A 21316-nucleotide genomic window follows, 5' to 3' on the forward strand; every position below is an offset into this window, starting at 1 on the left:
GGGACTGTTGGAACTGTAATTGTGGAAATTATGGGGCTACTGTGAGGACTTGGGATCCATTGACTGGATGTCCAGGCTAGCAGATAAGGATGTAGAAGATTTCTGGAATCTCATCAAGAATGCTGCACAACAAGCAACGGGGAAGAAAGCCCCGATAATGATGATACAGAATAAATCCAGACCATTTTTGATATCACCATAAATCTCATATTTTATCTCATAAACTTGAAGCCGTAGAAAAATTACTCACATTCCAGATGACCTAAAGATTCCACAACATTCAAGGAAATATGCAATTCATTTAACATCAAGATGCGACAGGGATGCAAAAAAATACGAGCTGCAATTATCATAATATACGAAGCAAGAAACACCAAACGATTTTAGATTATATGCAGAGTAAATTCAGCAAGAGGAAATCAATAGGGGATTTGTGAGAGCTATAATGGAGCAGCGTCTGCACCTGTGGACAGAGCTAAAGTACTCAATTCTCAGTACTGTATATCTAAGTGTTTATCAAAGAGGGCTTGGACATGGTCCCATAATTACAGCTTCGGAACCTTGCTAATTGACTCAGCAATAATAGTTTTTTTAAAGGAGGACACTACAACTGAAGTTGACAAACTACATTTTGCATGGTCCAATGAATCAGATGGGATTCGTCCACAGATCATAAATGAAGCCAATTACGAACTAGTATTACCCCTCCAGACCTTGTTTAATAAGTCAACGCCATCTGAAACATTACCACATGATTGAAAGAGTGTTAACATCTCACCAATCTCCAGAAAGGAAGTTTGTCTGACACAGTGCACTATCATCTTGTGACTATGGTATCAGTCTATGTAAATGTGAGGAGGCTATTACAAAACACCATTTTATGGACTATGATGTGATCTATCTGAACTACTATAAGACCTATGATACAATTACTCATAAAAATCGGTTTTAAAATATCAGCAGACAAAGTCAGTGGCTGCTTGGTAGTCTGCATTGATGGTTGCTTGAATGACCAATGTCATGGTGTCATGGTTATAGGGTTTCCATCAAGTGGGTGAATGTAGTATGCGGGATACTTCAAGATAGTGAGGATGCTTGAAGGAACATTATTCCACAAGTATCCTTTCTATAATTCACCAGCCGGTGTGTATTTGTGTGTGTGAGTGTGTGTTTGTTTGTGGTGCTACTCCTACAGTTCTGGGCTGATTACATCCAGACTTGCTACATAGGATCAGCATGACTCCAATTAATGTTTTGGGGTGCTTTTCTCTTTTCTGGTGGTCTTGGGAGGAAGGGGAGGGATGTAAATTCTCTATGTAAATGTGTATCGTGTACCACCCCATCAAGGTGAGAGAGGGTATCGCAAGTCTCCACCATTTACAGTACAGTTTTCCTGTGCCCACGTTTTCTCGTGCAGTGAGGTGTTTTGAATTATGCAGCAAGATATATTTTGGAGAAGTATTTTGAATTACATATTTCAATTCAGGATAATAACTGAACCCCCGTCTGCTCCCGTCGGGAGCAAATGCTTGTAGTATTAACAATTTCCCTGAAATTCCCGTACCAATGACAGACATATTTGCAGATGATGCCAAGTGCTCAGTGATATTCTTATAGCCACTGTCACTGTCTCCAAGTGAATTTGGATTGCAAGCAATGGTGATTAGATCTATGGCTTCTCAGATGCATCCTGGATAAATGTAAAGATACTCACAATCAAAACAGATTTGGGTGCTATCAAAATATAAAATGGAATCAAAAGGTAAAAATAATTACAATTGCTTCAGCCAATCATGAAAAAAATCCAAGTGTGATCTTTGAATCAAAACTTCAGTTTTGTGGACACATAACTGAGTATATCAAGAAGGCAAAAAAGTTACATGGACTAATTTGGCATAATTTTAGAGATGTCATTTCCTCCAGTTTCTTCTTGCTGTATAAGAGTCTGCAAGCTAAGTATGGAGTGTCTACATGGTTACAATTATTCAACTGTTGGAATATTCAATGTAGTGTGTCTAAGTTGTTGGTTTCTAAGAAGCGAGGAGTATCCTGCAAGACTTGTATCACCTGAGCTTTCAAATAATTATGTAGATATAATTACACTGTGTATTGCATTCTGATGAGCAGGAAAAAGCTCGTAGATTTACAATTGCAAAGTGACCAATTAAAGGTAGAACTGCTGAACTGATTTTAACTGCAGGAAATACTATCAGAGCAATGTTCTGGACTGTGTTGATATTATGATAACAGCACAAAACAAGAAAAAGAGCAATCAGAGATTGTAGACACTGTGTAAGAAAAATAATTATATTAATGTACTCTCAATCATAATTGTTGCTGGTGCTTTATAAATTTAATTTTTATGCTATAAGTCAAATTGGCTGTCAGTTATGTTTCTCTTTACCCAAGAGTGTTTTGACCTAAATGTTGATAAAAGGAATGTCTTGCTATGGAACAAAGTGACCTGGTTAATAACATTGCAACTTTTGCCATGATTATGTCATTCTCCTTCACCTAGTGGACACGTATTGCAGTTGGAGTTCTTTTGCCTAATGCTTATCAGCCCCCTCCACTCCCACAAAAGCATATAAATGCCAGGAAATGTAATCTTTGCTTAGTGCAAATCATTGTGGATGTTAACCATCTCAGTGGTTTGGACTCCATGGTACCATGTTAAAATAAAGGTTCTCTGCAATGTATTTTCGTTGTGGACAAATAAATTAATTGTGTCTTATAATTTGTATAACAGGATTTACACCGAGTCGGTTAAAGACAAAATTCCACAACAACACTTACCAGGACTTTTGTGTGGTGTGTGTGTACTGGTGTATTATGTCATGAATAATTGACATAACTAGAACTGCCACTTTATAACTGCTGGCAGTGATGACCGGGTCCCAAGACATCCCGCTTTGATGCAATCCCGCTTTGATTGGACACCTGACTCTGACTAATGGCGTTTAATATATTTATTGAATATAGAATGGGATTAAAATAAATTCAATTCAAATCAAATGGAAGACAAAATCTGTACAGTCCTACATTGGAGTAATCAGAAGGAACTCAAACAAGCAAAATGCAAAGATGAAGTCATCAGGAGGAACCTGGATAGGACTCGCATTTCAGCTGCTACTCCTCTACCCTCAAACCCATCCAGGCACAGCCAAGTGAGCCTTGTTAAAAAAAAAATAATCAGAAAGAACCCAGATCAAAAAATTGAATAATTCTGGCTGCCAGACCATGTGTCCGATCAAGTTGATATTTAAAACTTGTATTCCCCATCACTACTAGATCATAATTGTGAAGTTTCACTTCAATTGATTAAGTGGTTCCAGAGAAAACATTATTTAATATTTTATTCATCCAATATCGATGCCAAACCATGTGACCTATGATGTCATATGTGTGAACCTTTTGTTCCTCATGGATAGGCTGTTATACGTGTAAAGTATCGCCTCAATCTGTTCAGCCACTTCAGAGAAGAATTTTGAAGGGTTTTTTTTTTAAAAACAATATGGCTGCCAAATCACGTGACTGATGACTCATCAATTTTTTTTTGTGGACTATTATATCCTTAGATGACCCTCAAAAATGTTCATACTGATCAGATGTAGCATTCTACATGTGCAATTATGATCTCATAAGAAAGGCACTGATGATGTAATAAAAAAAAAATTGCACGTATTCCCCATGAGGAGTACTTGCCGTGTGCCAAGTTTCAATTTTTTTCTTGGTGCTGTTTCAAAGATACAGAAGTCCAAAGTTATTCCATTTTTCCAACATGGCTGCCACACCACGTGACCTATGACGTCATAATTATTCATTAAAACATTGTACATGAGTAGTTCCACCAATGGTGAAAATTTTGTCTCCATCTGACAAGCAGTTGCGGAGAAAAACACGAAAGTTCTGTGCGGACAAACAAACAAACAAACAAACAAATGGACCCAAATGCAATACCCTCTCCTTCTGCGAGGATAACTATTATAGAGTTCATAGAATACGACAAGTCTGGAGACGGTGATGATTCATGAGCAATGAACACGGTTTGCCTTTTTTATTTTTTGACCTTCGAGGGGACGCCACGGGAAAACTGGCGGGAATCGGGAAAAACATAACTGATGAAAGTTGTAGTACTCGAAGAGCACTACTTGCATAACAACTTTCTTTCGAAACAGTTGAAAACCCCAGGAGCTTGATGCCCAATTTATTGATTTTTTTTACATTTTCTAAGTTCGTGACCTTGTGACCTTGACCTTGGGAGGAAAATGAAAAATCGAGCTCCGTGGGGCTATGCAGGTGCCACTTGCCTAACCAAATACCGAAACCCCTGCCAGATTTGACAAACCCCCTCGGAGAAGATGTAACTTGAAACTGGCTACCCCCTAAAAACACATGTTTTTTTGGGTGTGGCTCCGCTCATAATGGGCGCTGCACGCCCATTCTCAGGAAAACACAACTAGATTATGATACAAACCTCGCACCCTAATTTTATCAAGATCGGATCAAAACCCACGGAGCTATGCTCGGGACAGAAAGACAGACAGACACACACCCATAACGAATATAGTGGTCACTTACTGACTCGTGAACCAATACCCCACACAGTTTTACACGAGGATACACAAGAAAACTCGATGCATGAAGCCATATGGCCCATCATGCCTGTGCCACATCAACACCAGACCAATTACATCTGTCAAAACGACTCAATTTCATGAGGAGGGAATGAGGAAAGGAATGCAGGCAAGACAATGTGGCATGCCCAGGGATATCCCAAAGGTGTCAAAATAAAAATGGGGAAATATATTTATTTTAGCTATTCAAGTAAATAAAAATGAAAAAAAAAAATTTTTTTTTCTTTGTTCAGGGAGGTTGAGGGGTGGGTAAACGTGGTTTTTGGGTGAGAAATACAGTTCACAACATAAACCACACACCACCCCTTGACGAGACACCCACAGACACGATACTCTGCACAGATGCACACACACAATCATCACCCATTCATACTCGAGCTCCCTAAAGGTCCTGCCATTATCCCTTTCCCCTTCAATTTCCAATGCTTCTAGGTACCTATCCAATTGTTCCCCATCCCTCCAACAAGGTCGGAGACAGGGGACATTGAAATGATGTAAATCTAACTAATCAACCGACCGATCATTTGTCCATGTAATTTTGTGTATGCGATATTTCAATAAACCTAAAACATTCAGCTTTCATATTGTAGATATCTATTCGTCATGACATTATCTCAACCTGATTAGATAATGGCGGTGATTGGCTGAATTATTTTGCCATGGTAACCATCCCGGTAACTTGGCTTGTGTATGCGATATTTCAAAAAACGTTCAACATTTAGCTTTCGTATGCCTGGTGTTGGCTTAATAGTTGGGGTGGTGGGCTTGTGATCTTAGGATCCTGAGTTCAAATCCCACTCTGCTGTTGAATAAATACCAGGTGTGGTTGATTATGCCTGTGATTCTTCCGAGGTTAGCAAAATGAGTGCCAGCTTGCTGGTATCCTGTGTCAGAGTGGTGACCTGTCCAGGATTGTACCCAATAGCCAAGGAGACTGCTTAGGCAGCACCAATGCTCTGCACAGAGTATGGTCCCGATGGATGGAATGGATGGATTTAGCTTCATATTACACAGATATATTCCTCATATTACCCAAAAGGTAGGGAACCAAGAGTCTCAGCTCCTTGTTCCAATTTGAATTTATATCGACTGTTTCTACTGCGATTACCTTTCCAGGGAGACCATTCATTGCATTAACTACTCTCTGAGTAAAAGTCCCCTGCCTTACTACTGTCTTAACTCTCCTCTTCTTTCCTTTTAGGCTATGGCCCCTCGTCCTATCACTGTATACTGTGCTGAATAATTATTCTGCACTTATGATGTCAATACCCTTCATTATAATCTTAAACATCTCCATCATATCACCTCATAACCACCCCCTTTCTAATGTATAAAGCCCTGTCTCCTTCAGCTGCTCCTCATGGCTGAGTTGAGCTCGGCCCAGAATCAATCTTGGAATCCTGCGCTGAATCCTCGATATGGCATCGATGTCCTTCCTAAGTTGTGGTGACCAAAACGACGCACAATAATCTCGATGGGGCCTCACTGCCTGTTCAAGTATATACAGTACTTGAATTTTAATGAAATAATGATATTTAAGATCGTTTTTAAAATATCTGGTCGTTTAGCACGACTGAAGCAGTGTTATACACTGTAAAAAGACAACGTTGAGTCACAGGTTAGGAGAAGGAGGCTTTCTTGATCACCAGAGAATGCAGCGTCTATCAGCCTTGTACTTACATAACCACACTGGTCATCTTCCTCACCCCGATACTGTCACTCTCACATGCTAGGCCTTCTTATGCTACATGTCGATACATAGCATGGTTCTTGGAAGGATTGTGAAGATAATGTGTTCTCCAGTGTTCAATTATATAATTCAATCCAAATAAAGGTTTAAAGAAGTTTAAAGGCATATAAATTCATTAATTCTGTGTTTTACCACCATTTTGCCCAGTGTCTATTACACCATCCTGTCCAACACATTACATTCGTTTTTCGTGCCTGTTGTTTGTGTCCTTTATAACGTCCTTAAAAAGAGTAAGTTTCCTGTTTGGAATGATTTGCAATTTTTCTTGACTGCCAAACAGGCAGACAGAGTTAAAGTATTATTTCGCTCCTCCCTGCACATGTACAATTGGGACAAATTCAGAGCCAAAGAACAGTAAATTGAGAAACTTGTCTTCCTATTCATGTTACAATCCATGCTCAAAATGTAACATTTAATTTAAATCAGTTATTCCTCGATCATAAATTGATCAGATGGACAGACATATGGACGAACATAAAACAATTGCTTAACCCCTATTTTCGCTTTGTGTGCACGGGGAAAGTAGAAAGTGCAATATGATATTTCAGACCCTCACCAGGACTTGTTTTTAGATCCTCGTGGAGAATCTCCAAGTCTTACTCACGTTGTTGTTCTTCATCTTCTTCTTGTAGACTTTTTTGTTTCACAGCCTACAGTTTTCATCGAAACTTCCTGAAACTTGGCATATATATGTAAAAATACCCTGCGCAGACAGTAACCATCTCCGATTTTGAAAATTCCTTCTAGAAAAAAAGTTATGACGTCAAAATATCTCCGCTAATGGAAATCACCTAAAAAAATTATCTCCGAAACTAGGCTCCTCTTCTTCTTTCGGCTGCTCCCTTTAGGGGTCGCCACAGTGGATCATCCGTATGATCCGCATAGTGATTTGGCACATGTTTTACACCGGATGCCCTTCCTGACGCAACCCTGGTCGCCTCTTACGACACAGGGATATGGTACACCTATTTTAACCGGGGTATACACCGGCCCAGTATACTGGTACTCATTTCGCCGACCTCGGAAGGATGACAGGCTGAGTCAACCCCCTGGTGTATTAATTCAGTGGCCCAACGGGGTTTGAACTCAGGACCTCTTGGATCCCAAGCCGCTGCCCTAACCACTGCGCCAACACCAGGCTTTATCTCCGAAACTAGGCAAGCTCTTTAAATTCTGTTTGCGGGAATCAAACAGGGCATTACCGCACATATGATACAGCAGAGATGAATTACCGCACATATGATACATCACTATGATGTCATATCAATTTTTATGACGTCATTCCTATTTTTTGACTATTTTTGTTTCACAACCGAGAGTTTTCATCGGATCTTCGTGAAACTTGCCATGTATATGCAGAAAGCCCACACGCAGGCAGTAACCATCTCCGATTTTGGAAATTCTTCCTAGAAAAAAAGTTGACGTCATAATATCTCCGCTAATGGAAATCGCCTATACCATTATCTCCGAAACTAGGCAAGCTGTTTGAATTTTATTTGCGGGAATCAAGCCGGGCATTAGCACAGATAATTTATCGCAAACCTAATACAGGACAATGACGTCATATTCGTTTTTATGACGTCATCATTAGGAGGACGAGGATCTTAGCTCATTTGAGCTTGTTTGTGTTGTGTGTTGCGTGGCAAATAAATGGAAGGATGTACTAAATGAAAGGTATAAATGGTCTAGTTGTTTACACTGGTAGCTTGTACATGTTGCTGCGTTTGAGCCTGTGGAGTAACTGCTGAAATCTCCAAATCTATTTGGGTTCTTCCCGACATCTTTGTTCTTTGTACCTTTCATACTTCTTTCTAATTTTCTGACTATTCTCTTTATTCATTCTAATTCTTGCTTTTTCTTCTCTTTAATCTCTTTTCCTCTCTTTCGTTCTCTATCTCTCTAAGGAGAAGTGAATTATTGCAGAAATTTTTCTGTAAGGCCCACTTGGTTGTACCTGGATGGGTTTGATGGTTGTGGAAGTAGTGGCTGAAACCCAAATCCTATCCAGGTTCTTCCTGATGACTCCATCTTTGCTCATAACTTCTTTGGGTTCCTTCTTGGTATTCCATTTGATTGTAAATATGTAAAGTTCAAAGGTCTGAAAGTTGTAAAGGTGTAAAGGTCAAATGGTCTGAAAATCTATTAAGGTCAAAAGGTGGAAAGGTTGGAAAGTCTGAAAAGGTCTAAATGGGTCTGTATAAGGGTCAAAATAGTCTAAGGGGTCTTAAAAGGTCGAAGGGGTCTAAATGGTGTAATTTAAGGTCTGAAGGGTCAGGAATTGGCTGACAGGGTCAAAAGGGTCTTAAAAACATCTATAAAGGGTCAAAAGGTCAAATGGATTGATAGGGTATTAAAAGGTCTGAAAGGTGTGAAGGTATAAAGGCCTAAAGGTCTAAAAGAGTCTAACTCTAAAGGGTCTATGTGTTCTAAAGGGTGTAACGGGGTCTGTAGGGTCTTAGGGCCATAAGGGGGTGTAAAGGGTTCTAAAGGGTCTTATGGGTTTAGCGGGATCTATAAGATCTACAGGGTCTACATGGTCTTAAGTGTATTCGGGGTCTTAAGGGTCTTAGCGGTTTTCGGGGTCTAAAGGATCTAAAGGGTCGAAAGTGTCTAAAGCGTCTAAAGCATGGAAAGTGTCTTGGTGTTCTCAAGCGTCTTGGGGGTCTTAGGGGTGTAAAGGTATATCAGGGTCTAATGTGATTAATACACATACTTATATTCTGTGCAGACAAACAGACAAACAAACAAACCAATAGGCAAACAGACAAACAAATGGTCCCTAATGCAATACCCCTCCCTCTGGCGAGGGTAATTATTCAGGAGTATTGGCAAGATTAGCCTGAACAGCTTATTCAAATGGACTAATTGACAAACTAGGGGCCACATTATGAAGTTGTTGAAGTGAAGAGCCTGTTTTAACATTAGGAAATACGTTCCTTTACTCGTTCGGCAGAGACATTTTTTGAATAATCTGCCACAAGATGTGTTGTCTGGACTCCCTCCGTCAATGTATTCAAATTCCACCTTAAAGCCTGGACGCACCATCTTATTAAAGTTAATCATTGTTTATGTGGTGTTACCATAACCACAACACTAACCAATCAATTACTGCATAAATAGAAATGTTCAAAACAAACACATTTGTTGCTTTCCAAAGGATCCAAGGACGAAGGCAATTTCAGGTAAATTGACCCTAAATGGCTACAGGTGAAATCGTCAGGGTGACAAAAAATATTGGAACAAAAATGAATTACGGCTGTTCATGTATTACAAAGCAATTCTCGCACTTATAAACCTTGTTTAAGCCTGAAATTAACCTGGAAAACAACCACCGCCTTTGCAACTTTGTTGTAAACAATGGTTTTCAATAAAAAGGATCCATAGAATGAATGGCAAAGCTCTAAACTATAGGCTGCTTCATGTCTTTGGATTGCTTGGAAAAGTGAAGCGTGTCCAGCAGTCCATCTGATGGTTCATCTAAACTATAGACTTGCTCATCAATTTTGAGAGATTCTTAGAAACTGTCTATGTTATTTTATCAATTTTTACAGGGAAAGCCCTTCTTTCTTGGTGTTTAAAAAAGAAATATATATATATATATTTTCTGCAAAAACAAAATTGGTGCATGGTGTGCACCAAAATGGACAAAGCACAACCATAAACATTGCATATGGTAACATTAATCCCCAGCTTTATGTGCTGTCCCTCGACACCATGCCTGGTGTTGGCTTAATGGTTAGGGTGGTGGGCTTTGGATCCTAGGGTCCTGAGTTCAAATCCCGCTCAGCTGTTGAATTAATCCCAGGTGGGGTTAACTCTGCCTGTCATCCTTCCAAGGTCGGCGAAATGAGTGCCAGCATGCTGGTATCCTGTGTCGGAGTGGCAACCCATCCAGGATTGTGTCCAATAGCCAAGGAGACTGCTTAAGTAGCACCAACGCTCTGCACAGAGTGTGGTCCCAATCTCCTCTCCTCTACACCATTCTGCACATTAATGTTAATCCTTATGAAAAGACATGTCGCAAGATCTTCAGCAATATATGGTATTATTTTAATGGTGACAACAAGGTGCACATGGATGAAGATAATTAATGATAATGACATCAGTGTTGACAGTGGATTTAAACTTTTGGGAAGAAATACAGAAAGGTGGATAAAATTCTGTTCATTAAACTCACTTTCTTCAGCACAAACAGGTCCTGGGGCAAATAGATGCAGGACTTGGTGTGTACTGTTGTTGCAAAGGGATTCTGCGAGCAATTCATCCAGACGGTTGGCATCATACGGAATAATGTTGTAAGCCTGCCGCATGAAATAAAATTGTCAGGTGCAAATCAGCAGCACGGACATCATTCACACAAAATTCTCTGCCAGGCATCAATGGACACGTGCGGCTTTTATGTCACAATATCTTTGGCCAGAATATGCATAAATGCATGTGGATTGTAGTTGTGAAACAAAATGTTCTGCCCTTCAATCATGTGAAAACTCGAAATGATAGAATATAAAGAAAGGTGTTCATGTACGATGCCATATATACTGTATGATAAGGTAGTCGAAAATATGCAAAATTACAACAAATTTAAAGGCTACGAAGCATTAAATTCCATAGATGTGCCTGAAAGAGTGTGCTATTAAAGTAAAATTATGGTTGGATTAACCAATTGTGATAGACTTGATGCCAGGAAGCATGCAAGTTGATCACAATTCAACAACTATATTGTTGTCACACCAATCTTCTCTCTTGTTTCAAAGCAACTTAATTGTTGTCACCAATTCAGTATTCAACATGCATTGTTACATCAGAACACCTGAGCACAGAAACTATACAAGACACCGTCAACAACAAACAATGAATCCACGATAACAAAGCTATTGCTATTTTTTTTTCGTCTTTGTTGCATAATGCAAGAAAACTCAAAACAAGATTCCAATGCCAGTCATAAAAACAACACATGCATGCGCAAACACATTCATCATTCAATACCCCTCCCCTCATGCTTACCACCCCCTTACCAGAGTGTATAGCGACATTTGGGCAGGCATTGCTCTCCCCACCCCCTCCCCTTCCTTGCTTTTCCCTCCCTTCTTCACCCCTCCTTCCTCCCCATCCCTCCTCTCTCCCTTCCCCCTCCCTACTCTCTCCCTTCCCTCAATATCCCCATCAGCGGAGCGACGGGTTGTATTTACTAGTCATTCAATATATCTTATGATAGTGAAATACACCATGATATTTGCAGTTGTCAATAAACGCACTGACAACTTCGTTTTTCTCTCTTTCTCTGTACAATGAGGCTATACAAGCGTGCTCAGCTGAAACATTGTATTTCATGATGAAATGATAAATCTGAGTAGGATGCCATTATTTCCCAAGAGTGCTCAAAGGGCAGTTGCTGGTCCACCCTTACACCGATGGTTTATCAAGAACTTTTGGAAAGCAATGGGCTGATATGATAGCTCTCAGAGGGAGCATGCATGCTCTTGAGCTGCAGTCCAGTCTTTGCTCAACCTGACTGTAAACTGTTATCCTGGTGTTTCACAGGCAGCACGTTGCATAAATGAGTGACTCGTCTGTCGGATGGGACAATAAGAGGTGGTCCTGTCTGCTGACATTCACTGTTAGTGGTGGGCGTTAATGAGCTAACGGTGTCTTTCACAAAGATCACCTTGGCCAATTTAAAAATTCCTGCCCCGACTACTCACATTAGGAAGGTAATGACAAATGACCCATTGTTTTCATTGCATGTTGGCAACACTGACATGTTGGAAAAGGTGTGCACTCAAGTAATAACATGAAAGGCAGTGGGAGCCTCAGATTATATAATTAATCTTAATGGGAAATCAGAGAATAGGGACAACAGAAGGAATTTTCTTTGGGCTCACAATCGAAAGAGCCCGACAGGTGGCGCTAGCATATTTACTCATAGTTGACAAACATACACTGAAGTTGCCAAGCAAGCAACTCATTTGTAAAACAACTTGCCGAAAGAACCAAAAGGAATTAAAAAAAAAAAGCAAAACAACGCCATAAGAAGCTACAAATAACTACAAATTGTAGGGTGAGGAATGAACAAACATCGACAGCACATTGACCTTTTGACAAGACCCTCTCCCAGACATCAAAATCACCACACATGTATACAATCACTCACCCGTACCTCAGCTACCTCCCAGTCCTGCCAATGTCTGTATAACCCTCTATCCCCATGTTTATAGGTATCCTTCCAAGTTCAGTTTACACCTACCTACTGTTTTTGCTAGAAAGTATAAAGTCTGTTTCTGTACAAAGCCCAGTTTCCTTCAGCTGCACCCCTGAAATTAATCTAACTTGGCCCAGAATCGATCTAGTCACTCGATGCTGAACCTTGTCTATGGCAGCTTTAATCGTCTTCCTCAGATGTAGTGACCTTAGTTACAATAGCCTTACTAAATACTTGTACAGCGTCGTCCAAACTCAGAAACAAACCAACCATGGAACATTACATGTTGGCAACGATGGGAAAAAGTTTCCTTATCAACTCTTTTGAGTTCTGTAGAGGGATTTAGCTTTTGTACTTTAAACACGAAACAAAACAAAAAAGTCAAACAGAAGCCTGACAGTCGTTCTGGATGATACCTGCATGAACAACAACATCCAGGATTCTGCCATCACCATTCTAGGGTATGCAAGAAAGACAGACCCACCAGGTAGTGGAGATACAATAACATAGCTGGAGTAGCATTGAGGGTTCTTCGTATCAAGATGGAGCCATATAAGTATGTCAAATAAGGGTACGAGATTCATCTGCTGATAACAACATGCCTCAACAGACAAATCTGTATTCCTCCATTGGAAGAACATCTGGAAGAAGAGACACTTAACAAAAGAAAAGAAAAATAAATGACACGAGCTATGCACTCAGAATTATCACCAACAACTGAGCTGCTTCAGCGGTGAAGAAGATGGCTGCCAGAATAAGCATGCATCAGGGAGAGAAATAACTAACACAAGTAAGCAACTTGCTTGATCTTGGAGTTTCAAACAAACCAGTCACAGAAACATTTCGAATTACATCAGAGAGAGAGAGCGACCACTTCACTGTCGTGAATACCAATTTCTGTTTGTACAACGAAGACATTCTCCATCTTGGAGACTCTTCCTGCGCTCGTCATCAGTATTTTTCATGATAATTTTGCTGTGTGGGGCAGAGTTAGAACAGATGTTTGAGCACAAAGCTGCGCATCAATGAGGACATGAGTGGACCATCAACAAGAACAGAGAAGTACAGTATACCACTACAATGGGACTGCACGTGGCCAGACACACTACTTCTTCCATCACCATTAGATGAGGAGGCTAACTGTGTTTGGATGATGCAAGTAGCACCTGGTGGAGATGGCAGTGAGGCTCTAACTCAGGAAATCACATCACAACACTAAAATGGTGAAATAATCATTATTAATTTGATGCTTACCCAAACATAATGATAGATGTGTTATTAGTTCCACAATTTAATTACCTTCCATAAGAACATACAAAAAAGTAGCTGTATTTGTTTATTTTTGTTTATATTTTTTTCTGTGAATTAATTCTTACAAAGAATATCTAAAGTGATGCAATTAATTTAATGTCTGGCTGAAAATTGTGGAGAATGTACAAGGGAGAAAGATAAGTTTGAAATTCTGCTGTTAATCAGTCGAATTGCTTTACACGATATATCAACACATACTGTATATATCAACACAGCTCTTATACCTGTACTGAAACAAAAATGAAACAAAGAAACTTGTGAACAATTGTCAATTTATATGAAACAAGAGTGAGAATCGCATTGCTATACATGTTCCTTACTGGTCCCAATGAATGTTCAAAAGATAAAAAATTTGTTCGCCTACAGCGCACGCTCAAGCCGATTCTGGAACAAGACCAAGAAGAAGAACAAGAAGAAACCCTATAACCCACTGTGTTTGGGTCTATTTGGAAAAATAAAGGGAAAAGAATTTTTTTTTTTTTTACTGATACCGTTTGTAAACTAGAAACCAATAAACACAACAACAATAACAAACCAGAGATAAAAATTATTTTCCTTTAATGCACGTTCCAGCCGATACCGGAACCAAAATGATGAAGAAGAAACTCAAACCCACCATGTTTTATTCATTTCTAGGTTTTGCCTATTTCATATTAAACTAGAAGGGCACTCGGGAGAGCGCATATCTCCGCCACGTAATGCGTGATGCAAGAGAACATATCGGGCCCGATACATTTTTGAAATATCATGCTATACAGTACTATATCGTTTTTGGCCCTGTCAATGGTGAAGAATCACTTAGAAAATTAAATCATTCTCGTATCCAGATCCAGATTTGGATCTTCACCAAAATCGAATCAATTCTTCCTTGTCAAACACCCAACCTGTCCATCAAGTTTCGTCCGAATCTGTCCACAACCTTTTTGAGATATCGTGCTACAATATCGTTTTTAGCCCTGTCTCTCAATGGCGAAGAATCACTTTAAAATTTTTAGTAGCCGGATCCAGATCCGGATCTTCACCAAAATCTAATCAGTTCGTCCTTGTCACACACCCAACTTGTCCACAAAATTTCATCTGGATCCATCCAAAACTTTTGAGATATCCTGTACACAGACAAACAGACAGACAGAAATGGGTGAAAACATAACCTCCTTCACCTTCAGTGGTGGTGGTAAAAATAAGCCGATGTACATACATGAAGCAAAAACATGCATGTGGCTTATGTGCATATACAGTACAATACATTGTGGTGATATACCTCGGATCATTCCAATTGCACTGGACAATGGACTAACACCCAGACCTAAGGCATGAGGCTTGCTGATCTGTGCTACTTCATGCAAAGGCAGTACATGATTTTTATTGTGGTAGAGTCTGGCCAGCTGTCCAATTAATGGGTGTAAAGCAGTGAAGTGGAGTCAGGGCAGCTGAACACTGACCCATGTATAATATGTGATATTTTCTAAGTTTAAAAAGGGCATAACTCAGTGAAAAATTGACACAAAGCCTTGAAACTCAAACTTTTTCTGTACATTATCATAATAAAACCATGTACCAAGTTTCAGTTGAATGTGTTAAAGGGTATGGGAAAAAGTTTAAAAAAATAAATACAGGTGGGACAGATACACAGATGGACACACGGACAGACGGACAGATGGCGAGCAAACCTATAGGTCTCTCCAGTGAAACCGGTACGGGACTAACAAACAGAACAAAAATTAACAATGACAAAAAAAAACACCTCAATTGTATATGTTAAACGGTCAACCAAAAAGCATGACGGTATTATGACATAACAATTATTGACTACACAGCCAAAATATTGGACATAATTATGTAAATCCCAAAACATTCAGTCAGACTGCAATCTCATTATTTTGTAAGCAAGCAATTCAAGTTGAGATGCCGAAGTTCAAATTGAGGAATCGGGTAAAACCAACGACAGCAAGGCATGGCATTCCAAAATGAGCAGGATAAGTAAGAGTAATAAATAATTATTCTCACCTTTTGTCCATTACGTAAGCAGCCACCAAGCTGAAGACAAGAGCCGTAAGCAGTCTAAAAGCACCGCCTTGTTTTGCACCTTTTTCAAAAGGCATGCTTGCTTTGAAATGGTGTGATGTTACCTTTTGAAAAGGATTATTTGTATAATATAACTGAAGGGCTGTGTAGTACAGCACAGTATGGGTGCATATACAATATGTATGGACAGAATGCAATTTGTAGGAATCTTTGCCACATATCTTCTTATGACAAATCTGGAACGTTGAGTATACACATGCTGTTTGCACGTCATGTGTCCTCACTATGCAAATGGTCTTTTGAACATGGTGTTGACTTTTGTCAAATTGTTGACAATACAGTCTAGAAATGTCTTTCATGAAAAACGTTTCTTCTACAGACATACAAAGGCCTAATCTGGGCAACTCCATGATGATAAAACGTTAAAAACTACTGTACCTTAAAAAGTGGCAAGCACCGATTGTTCTTACCCACACATACGTGTGTGTGTGTGTGTGTGTGTGTGTGTGTGTGTGTGTGTGTGTGTGTGTGTGTGTGTGTGTGTGTGTGTGTGTGTGTGTGTGTGTGTGTATGTGAGAACAATAGCTGATTGCCACTTTTTAAGGTACAGTAGTTTTCAACGTTTTACCTCAATGGAATTGCCCTGATTAGGCCTTTGTATGTCTGTAGAAGAAACGTTTTTCATGAAAGACATTTCTAGACTGTATAAATGCGGTATATATAATTAAACATGGTGCTGGCATAATGGTTAGGATGGTGGGCTTGGGATCTGAGGATCCTGAGTTCAACTCCTGCTCAGCTGTTTAATCGATACCAGGTGGGGTTGACTCAGCCTGCCATCCTTCCGAGGTCTGCAAAATGAGTGCCAGCTTTCTGGTATCCTGTGTGTCCTGGTGACCCGTCCAGCATTGTGCCCAGTGGCTAAGGAGACTGCTTAGGCAGCACCAACGCTCTGCACACAGGCTGGTCCGGACTGACAGACTGACGGACTGTAAATGTACATATTTGTGCCGTGTGTGTTTGTTCATATTTGCTGGCCACACCTCTTGACCCATGGGGCTCAAACTTGCCATGAAGACTGTTCACTCCCCAAGGGTGGTTATGCATGATAAACCTCTGCCCCCCAGCCACCATCTCCCCCCACCCCCCCCCCCCACACACACACACACACACACCAGCCCCACCCCCCAGCCATGTATGTTTGCTTCCATCTACTGGGTACACCTTTTCACCCATGGGGCTCACTCACACTTGACATAAAGGGTGTTTGCTCCCCTATGATAATTTTGCACTTTGCTCCATCTCCTGCCACAACCCCCACCACCATGACCCCCATCACCCCCTACTGTTTGTGTTTGTTCTCACTCACTGGCCACACCTTTTGATCCACAGGGCTCAAACTTGCCATGCAGACTGTTCACTCCTCCAGGGTGGATTGCGCAGATCCTGCCGAGGTTGAATTTCCCCGGTAATTTGACGGCGTGGGTATTTAGGTATATTGATATTGACAATTGACCCTACCCCACGTGGTCGACCTATTGGCGATCTTCGGTCCGATAAGGGACCTATGACCATTCGGATATATCTGAAAGGTATGATCTAAATTCCGGGTGTTCGGTGGAGCCGACTCTACTGCTCCCCCTAGCGGTCGTGCTCGCCACAGAGCCCTGGCACCACAACAATATATACAGTATGTATATATATATATATATATATATACACACATACAAATTGGTATATTGGTTATGGCCTGGTGTTAGCTTAATGGTTAGGGTGGTGGGCTTGGGATCCTGAGTTCAAATCCCACTCGGCTGTTGAAATAATATCAAGTGGGGTTGATTCAGCCTGTCATCCTTCCGAAGTCGGAAAAATGAGTGCCAGCTTGCTGGTATCCTGTTTTGGAGTGGCAACCAATCCAGGATTGTGTCCAATAGCCAAGGAGACTGCTTCAGCAGCACCAACGCTCTGCACAGAGTGTGGTCCCAATGGATGAATGGATGGTATATTTGGGGGGAGTTGAGGAGTTGGGAGGGAGTTGAGGAGTTGGGGGGGGGGAGTTGAGGAGTTGTTTGGGTAGGAGTTGAGGAGTTGTTGGGGGGTTAAGGAGTTGTTGGGGTGGGGGGCGATGGGGTATGATTTGGAGTGGGGAGGGGATTGAAGCATTTGAGTTGGGAGGCAGAGGTTGAGAACTTGGGGTTTGGGAGGGGGGATTGATGACTTGGGGTTTGTGATGGAGGTGGAGTTGAGGACTTGGTCACATTTTACAGTGGGCGGATGTTCCGTAGGTTCTTGCTCCTTTATTTGTTGTATTGGAAATATTTCTGGAAGAAGAGCAAAAGCTGGGTATAGAATGCAAGTAACACATGATGGAATCACATCTTGTGTAAAAATGAAATATGCCACAGTACAGTCACGTGTTAATACAGGACACTGGAATTGGTTCTCGTGCAAGCAATCAGAAAGTGCCACACCTGCAGGACGAAAAATATTTCACGGTACTATCATTATATTTTGGTGAATGTCTGGTGAATACTATGGTTCCTGGGAATTAAATATCACAGGACAAGCATGGAGAAATCAAAGTATTAGCGAGTGAAGAAAACGCCAGACGGCAGAATGCCGCTCGACCTCATATTTCAGCAGAAGCTGCATGAAGACTCCGAGAGAATACACGAAACTGGTGCTGTTGACAATAGAAGCAGTCGTGAAAGAAAGCCCAAACTCTCCAACTTCTTCTTGGTCTTCTTGGTGATGTGAAGTACTTCTTCTTCCTCTCCTTCTCTGCCCTTGAGAAGGGGTGAGGTCCAATGGTGTGAATCTTCTGCCCTGCCTTGACCACGATACTCCTACACTTACCTCTCTATGTCCACAGCTGATTGCCTACATTTCCTACCATGCCCACCTTATTGATATCTCTTGTCATGCGATTCTCAACTCAACAATTAGTCCAGTCATTTTAGCCTCATATTTGGCCAATCTTGGAACAAATTGCAACAGAATTTTTTCCACCACAATGCATTTCTTTGAGGTCCCTAGAACACCATACTAAAAGTCCCAAAAAATCCCTATAGGGGAAAGACGTCTAATTTGCATAAATCCAAGATGGCTACCAAATTCAATATTTCAATATATTTTGGCCTCTAGGTGATTTATTTGATTTGTTTAAAGTTCGCCACTCCTAAAGTTTTGGTCCACTTACCTCCAAATACATATGGTGACTTTTCTTAACATCTTATTGCGAACAATTTAGTACCATAACTGATTGCATTATGACTTATATGTTGCCATGGCAACCATAAAACCATAGGCATGTTTTTGATTTCTTGGGGTATATTTAGTTTTTCTGTAAAAGATATGCTACAAATTGCAAGCAAATTATCATTTTTGACAGGTTTACTGCTGAAATACAAAATATTTAAGATTCTATAAATGAAAATAATATTCAATCATCTTTTTTTCTTGATCTTGATGATCATAAGATCATCTTGGAGATGATCATATCCTCTTCATTCACGCCTTCCTCGGCTGCGATGTGACATCACGTCCATTTGGATTGGGGAAAGGCTTAGCTGTAAAGGAGATAAAGAAAGTGAAATTCCGTGAACAAGCTGAGGTCTTCAACTCTGTAGAAGCAGCAAAAGATGAGCTGGTGGTAGCTGGAGAAAAGGCACTTGTATCCCTGTATGGTGGTGGAGATGAACGACTCGACGCTCTACGCTACAGAAAGTTTTGTGAGAAAATCTCCAACGGAAAATCTCACGTGGAGCCCCAAACTTTGCCACCAACATCTGCAGCTGCCGTTTATCACAGCCTTCGTGTTTATTTCCAGATAATGCAGTGGAAAGGAACAAACAGAACTATGAAGCCAGGAGAATGGGGCTGGCATGTCGTAGATGGTAAATATCTACCTAAGCAGACTGACAAATCTCCAGCACCAGCTGAACTACTGAATGTCATATGCTGTGGCTGCAAGACTCAATGCAGCACAAACAGGTGCACATGTCGTCACCACGGCCTCCTCTGTAGTGATGTGTGCACAGAACGCAGAGGAATAAGCTGCAGGAATTCTGAAGCACCAGACTTAAGTAACAATTGATAGATATTACCTGCACAAGAGGTGTAAAGAACAGACATCCTACGGTCAGGGCAATCTAAAAACCAAAGTATAGTTACAGGGGCAGGACTTCAAGGGGAGCATCAGAAGTGGCTTGAATTAATAAAAATAAAATGTGGTATTAATAGATTATAATTTTTGTAATCCTTTTATTGCAATAATTCATAAAATGTGGACACCAAGCCCAGGTTTCATGTCTTTCAACAAGGTACAGGGCATACATTTATTTGATGCAAGAATGACTCAGAAAGAAAACAGTGACTGACTTTTTTATACTTAATTAGAAGTGACATTTTAGTTGATAAAGAGTTCTTTCAATGTACATCGATGCTTTATTAATCGATGTGCCCACTGTCCATGTTAAATATTGTATGATAACAGGGTGACTGATGATTCTACAATGCCTTTGTATGATTGCTGTTGTACATTCCACACCATACTTCGATATTTAATCATTCAGTAACCACCGAATCCATTCATAACATATACAAAATTGTAAAATTTTAAATTCAAGTAAAAACAGCGTCGCACTTCTTTGGTTGAAATTTCTTTGAAATGATTGTTGTTAGTTTTCATAGAGTTTCCCATATTTAAATGAAAATAATTATGATTGCTATAGCGCCCTCTTACCCACAATATACTGAAGCTCCCCTTTAAATCAGATGATTATATCTTATTTCTAGTGGTCTCTTTATATCATCATGCCATGCAACTCTTTTGGTGCCATAATTTGCTGAAGTAAAGAGATTTTCTTTAACTAAAAATTAATTTAAAGATTATTTATAATTAAAACCAGCCTATAATAGGATCAGCATATGCATTCGGCGGCCATTTTGAAAATATGCTAATTAATATGCAAATGAACCTGTCATCAAATCAAATTGTAACCTTTTCCAAATGAAAGCCCAAGGGCAAAAACCCCACTCTAGAACTTTAAAACATTCAAATTGCCCTTCTACAAGTCACATTATACCAAATTATTGAATTTTGGCGGCCATTTTGGATTTATGCAAATTAGCCGTCTTTCCCCTATCAGGATTTTTTGGGACTTTTAGTATGTTGTTTTGGGGACCTCAAAGAAATGCATTGTGGTGGAAAAAATTCTGTTGCAATTTGTTCCAATTAAAAGTTAAAATGACTGGACTAAATTGTTGACCTCTTTTTCCTCCTACCTTGCTCCCTCACCATATCCATTTTCTTTGCCATTCTCTCTTCACCCATCCACACCAAGTGTCCAGCCCACTCTTGCTGACTTTTTTTTTTTTTTTTTTTTTACAAAT

The 21316-nt window shown here is 40.2% G+C and overlaps 1 protein-coding gene across 4 annotated transcripts in view; it reads right to left on the reverse strand.

The window, feature by feature from the left end:
* LOC147026113 (phosphoinositide 3-kinase adapter protein 1-like) overlaps positions 1–21316 on the reverse strand; it is a 262651-nt gene that overhangs the window by 33829 nt on the left and 207506 nt on the right. For all 4 annotated transcript variants that reach the window (XM_085881158.1, XM_085881157.1, XM_085881160.1 and 1 more), the window contains exon 5: positions 10565–10688. In XM_085881158.1, the coding sequence (XP_085737284.1) occupies positions 10565–10688 (124 nt within the window). The remainder of the gene's footprint in view (positions 1–10564; positions 10689–21316) is intronic.

Source organism: Eptatretus burgeri, chromosome 5 (genome assembly GCF_056783735.1).
Source record: "Eptatretus burgeri isolate ZD-2024b chromosome 5, Ebu_testis_v1, whole genome shotgun sequence".
NCBI classification, from domain to species: domain Eukaryota; kingdom Metazoa; phylum Chordata; class Myxini; order Myxiniformes; family Myxinidae; genus Eptatretus; species Eptatretus burgeri.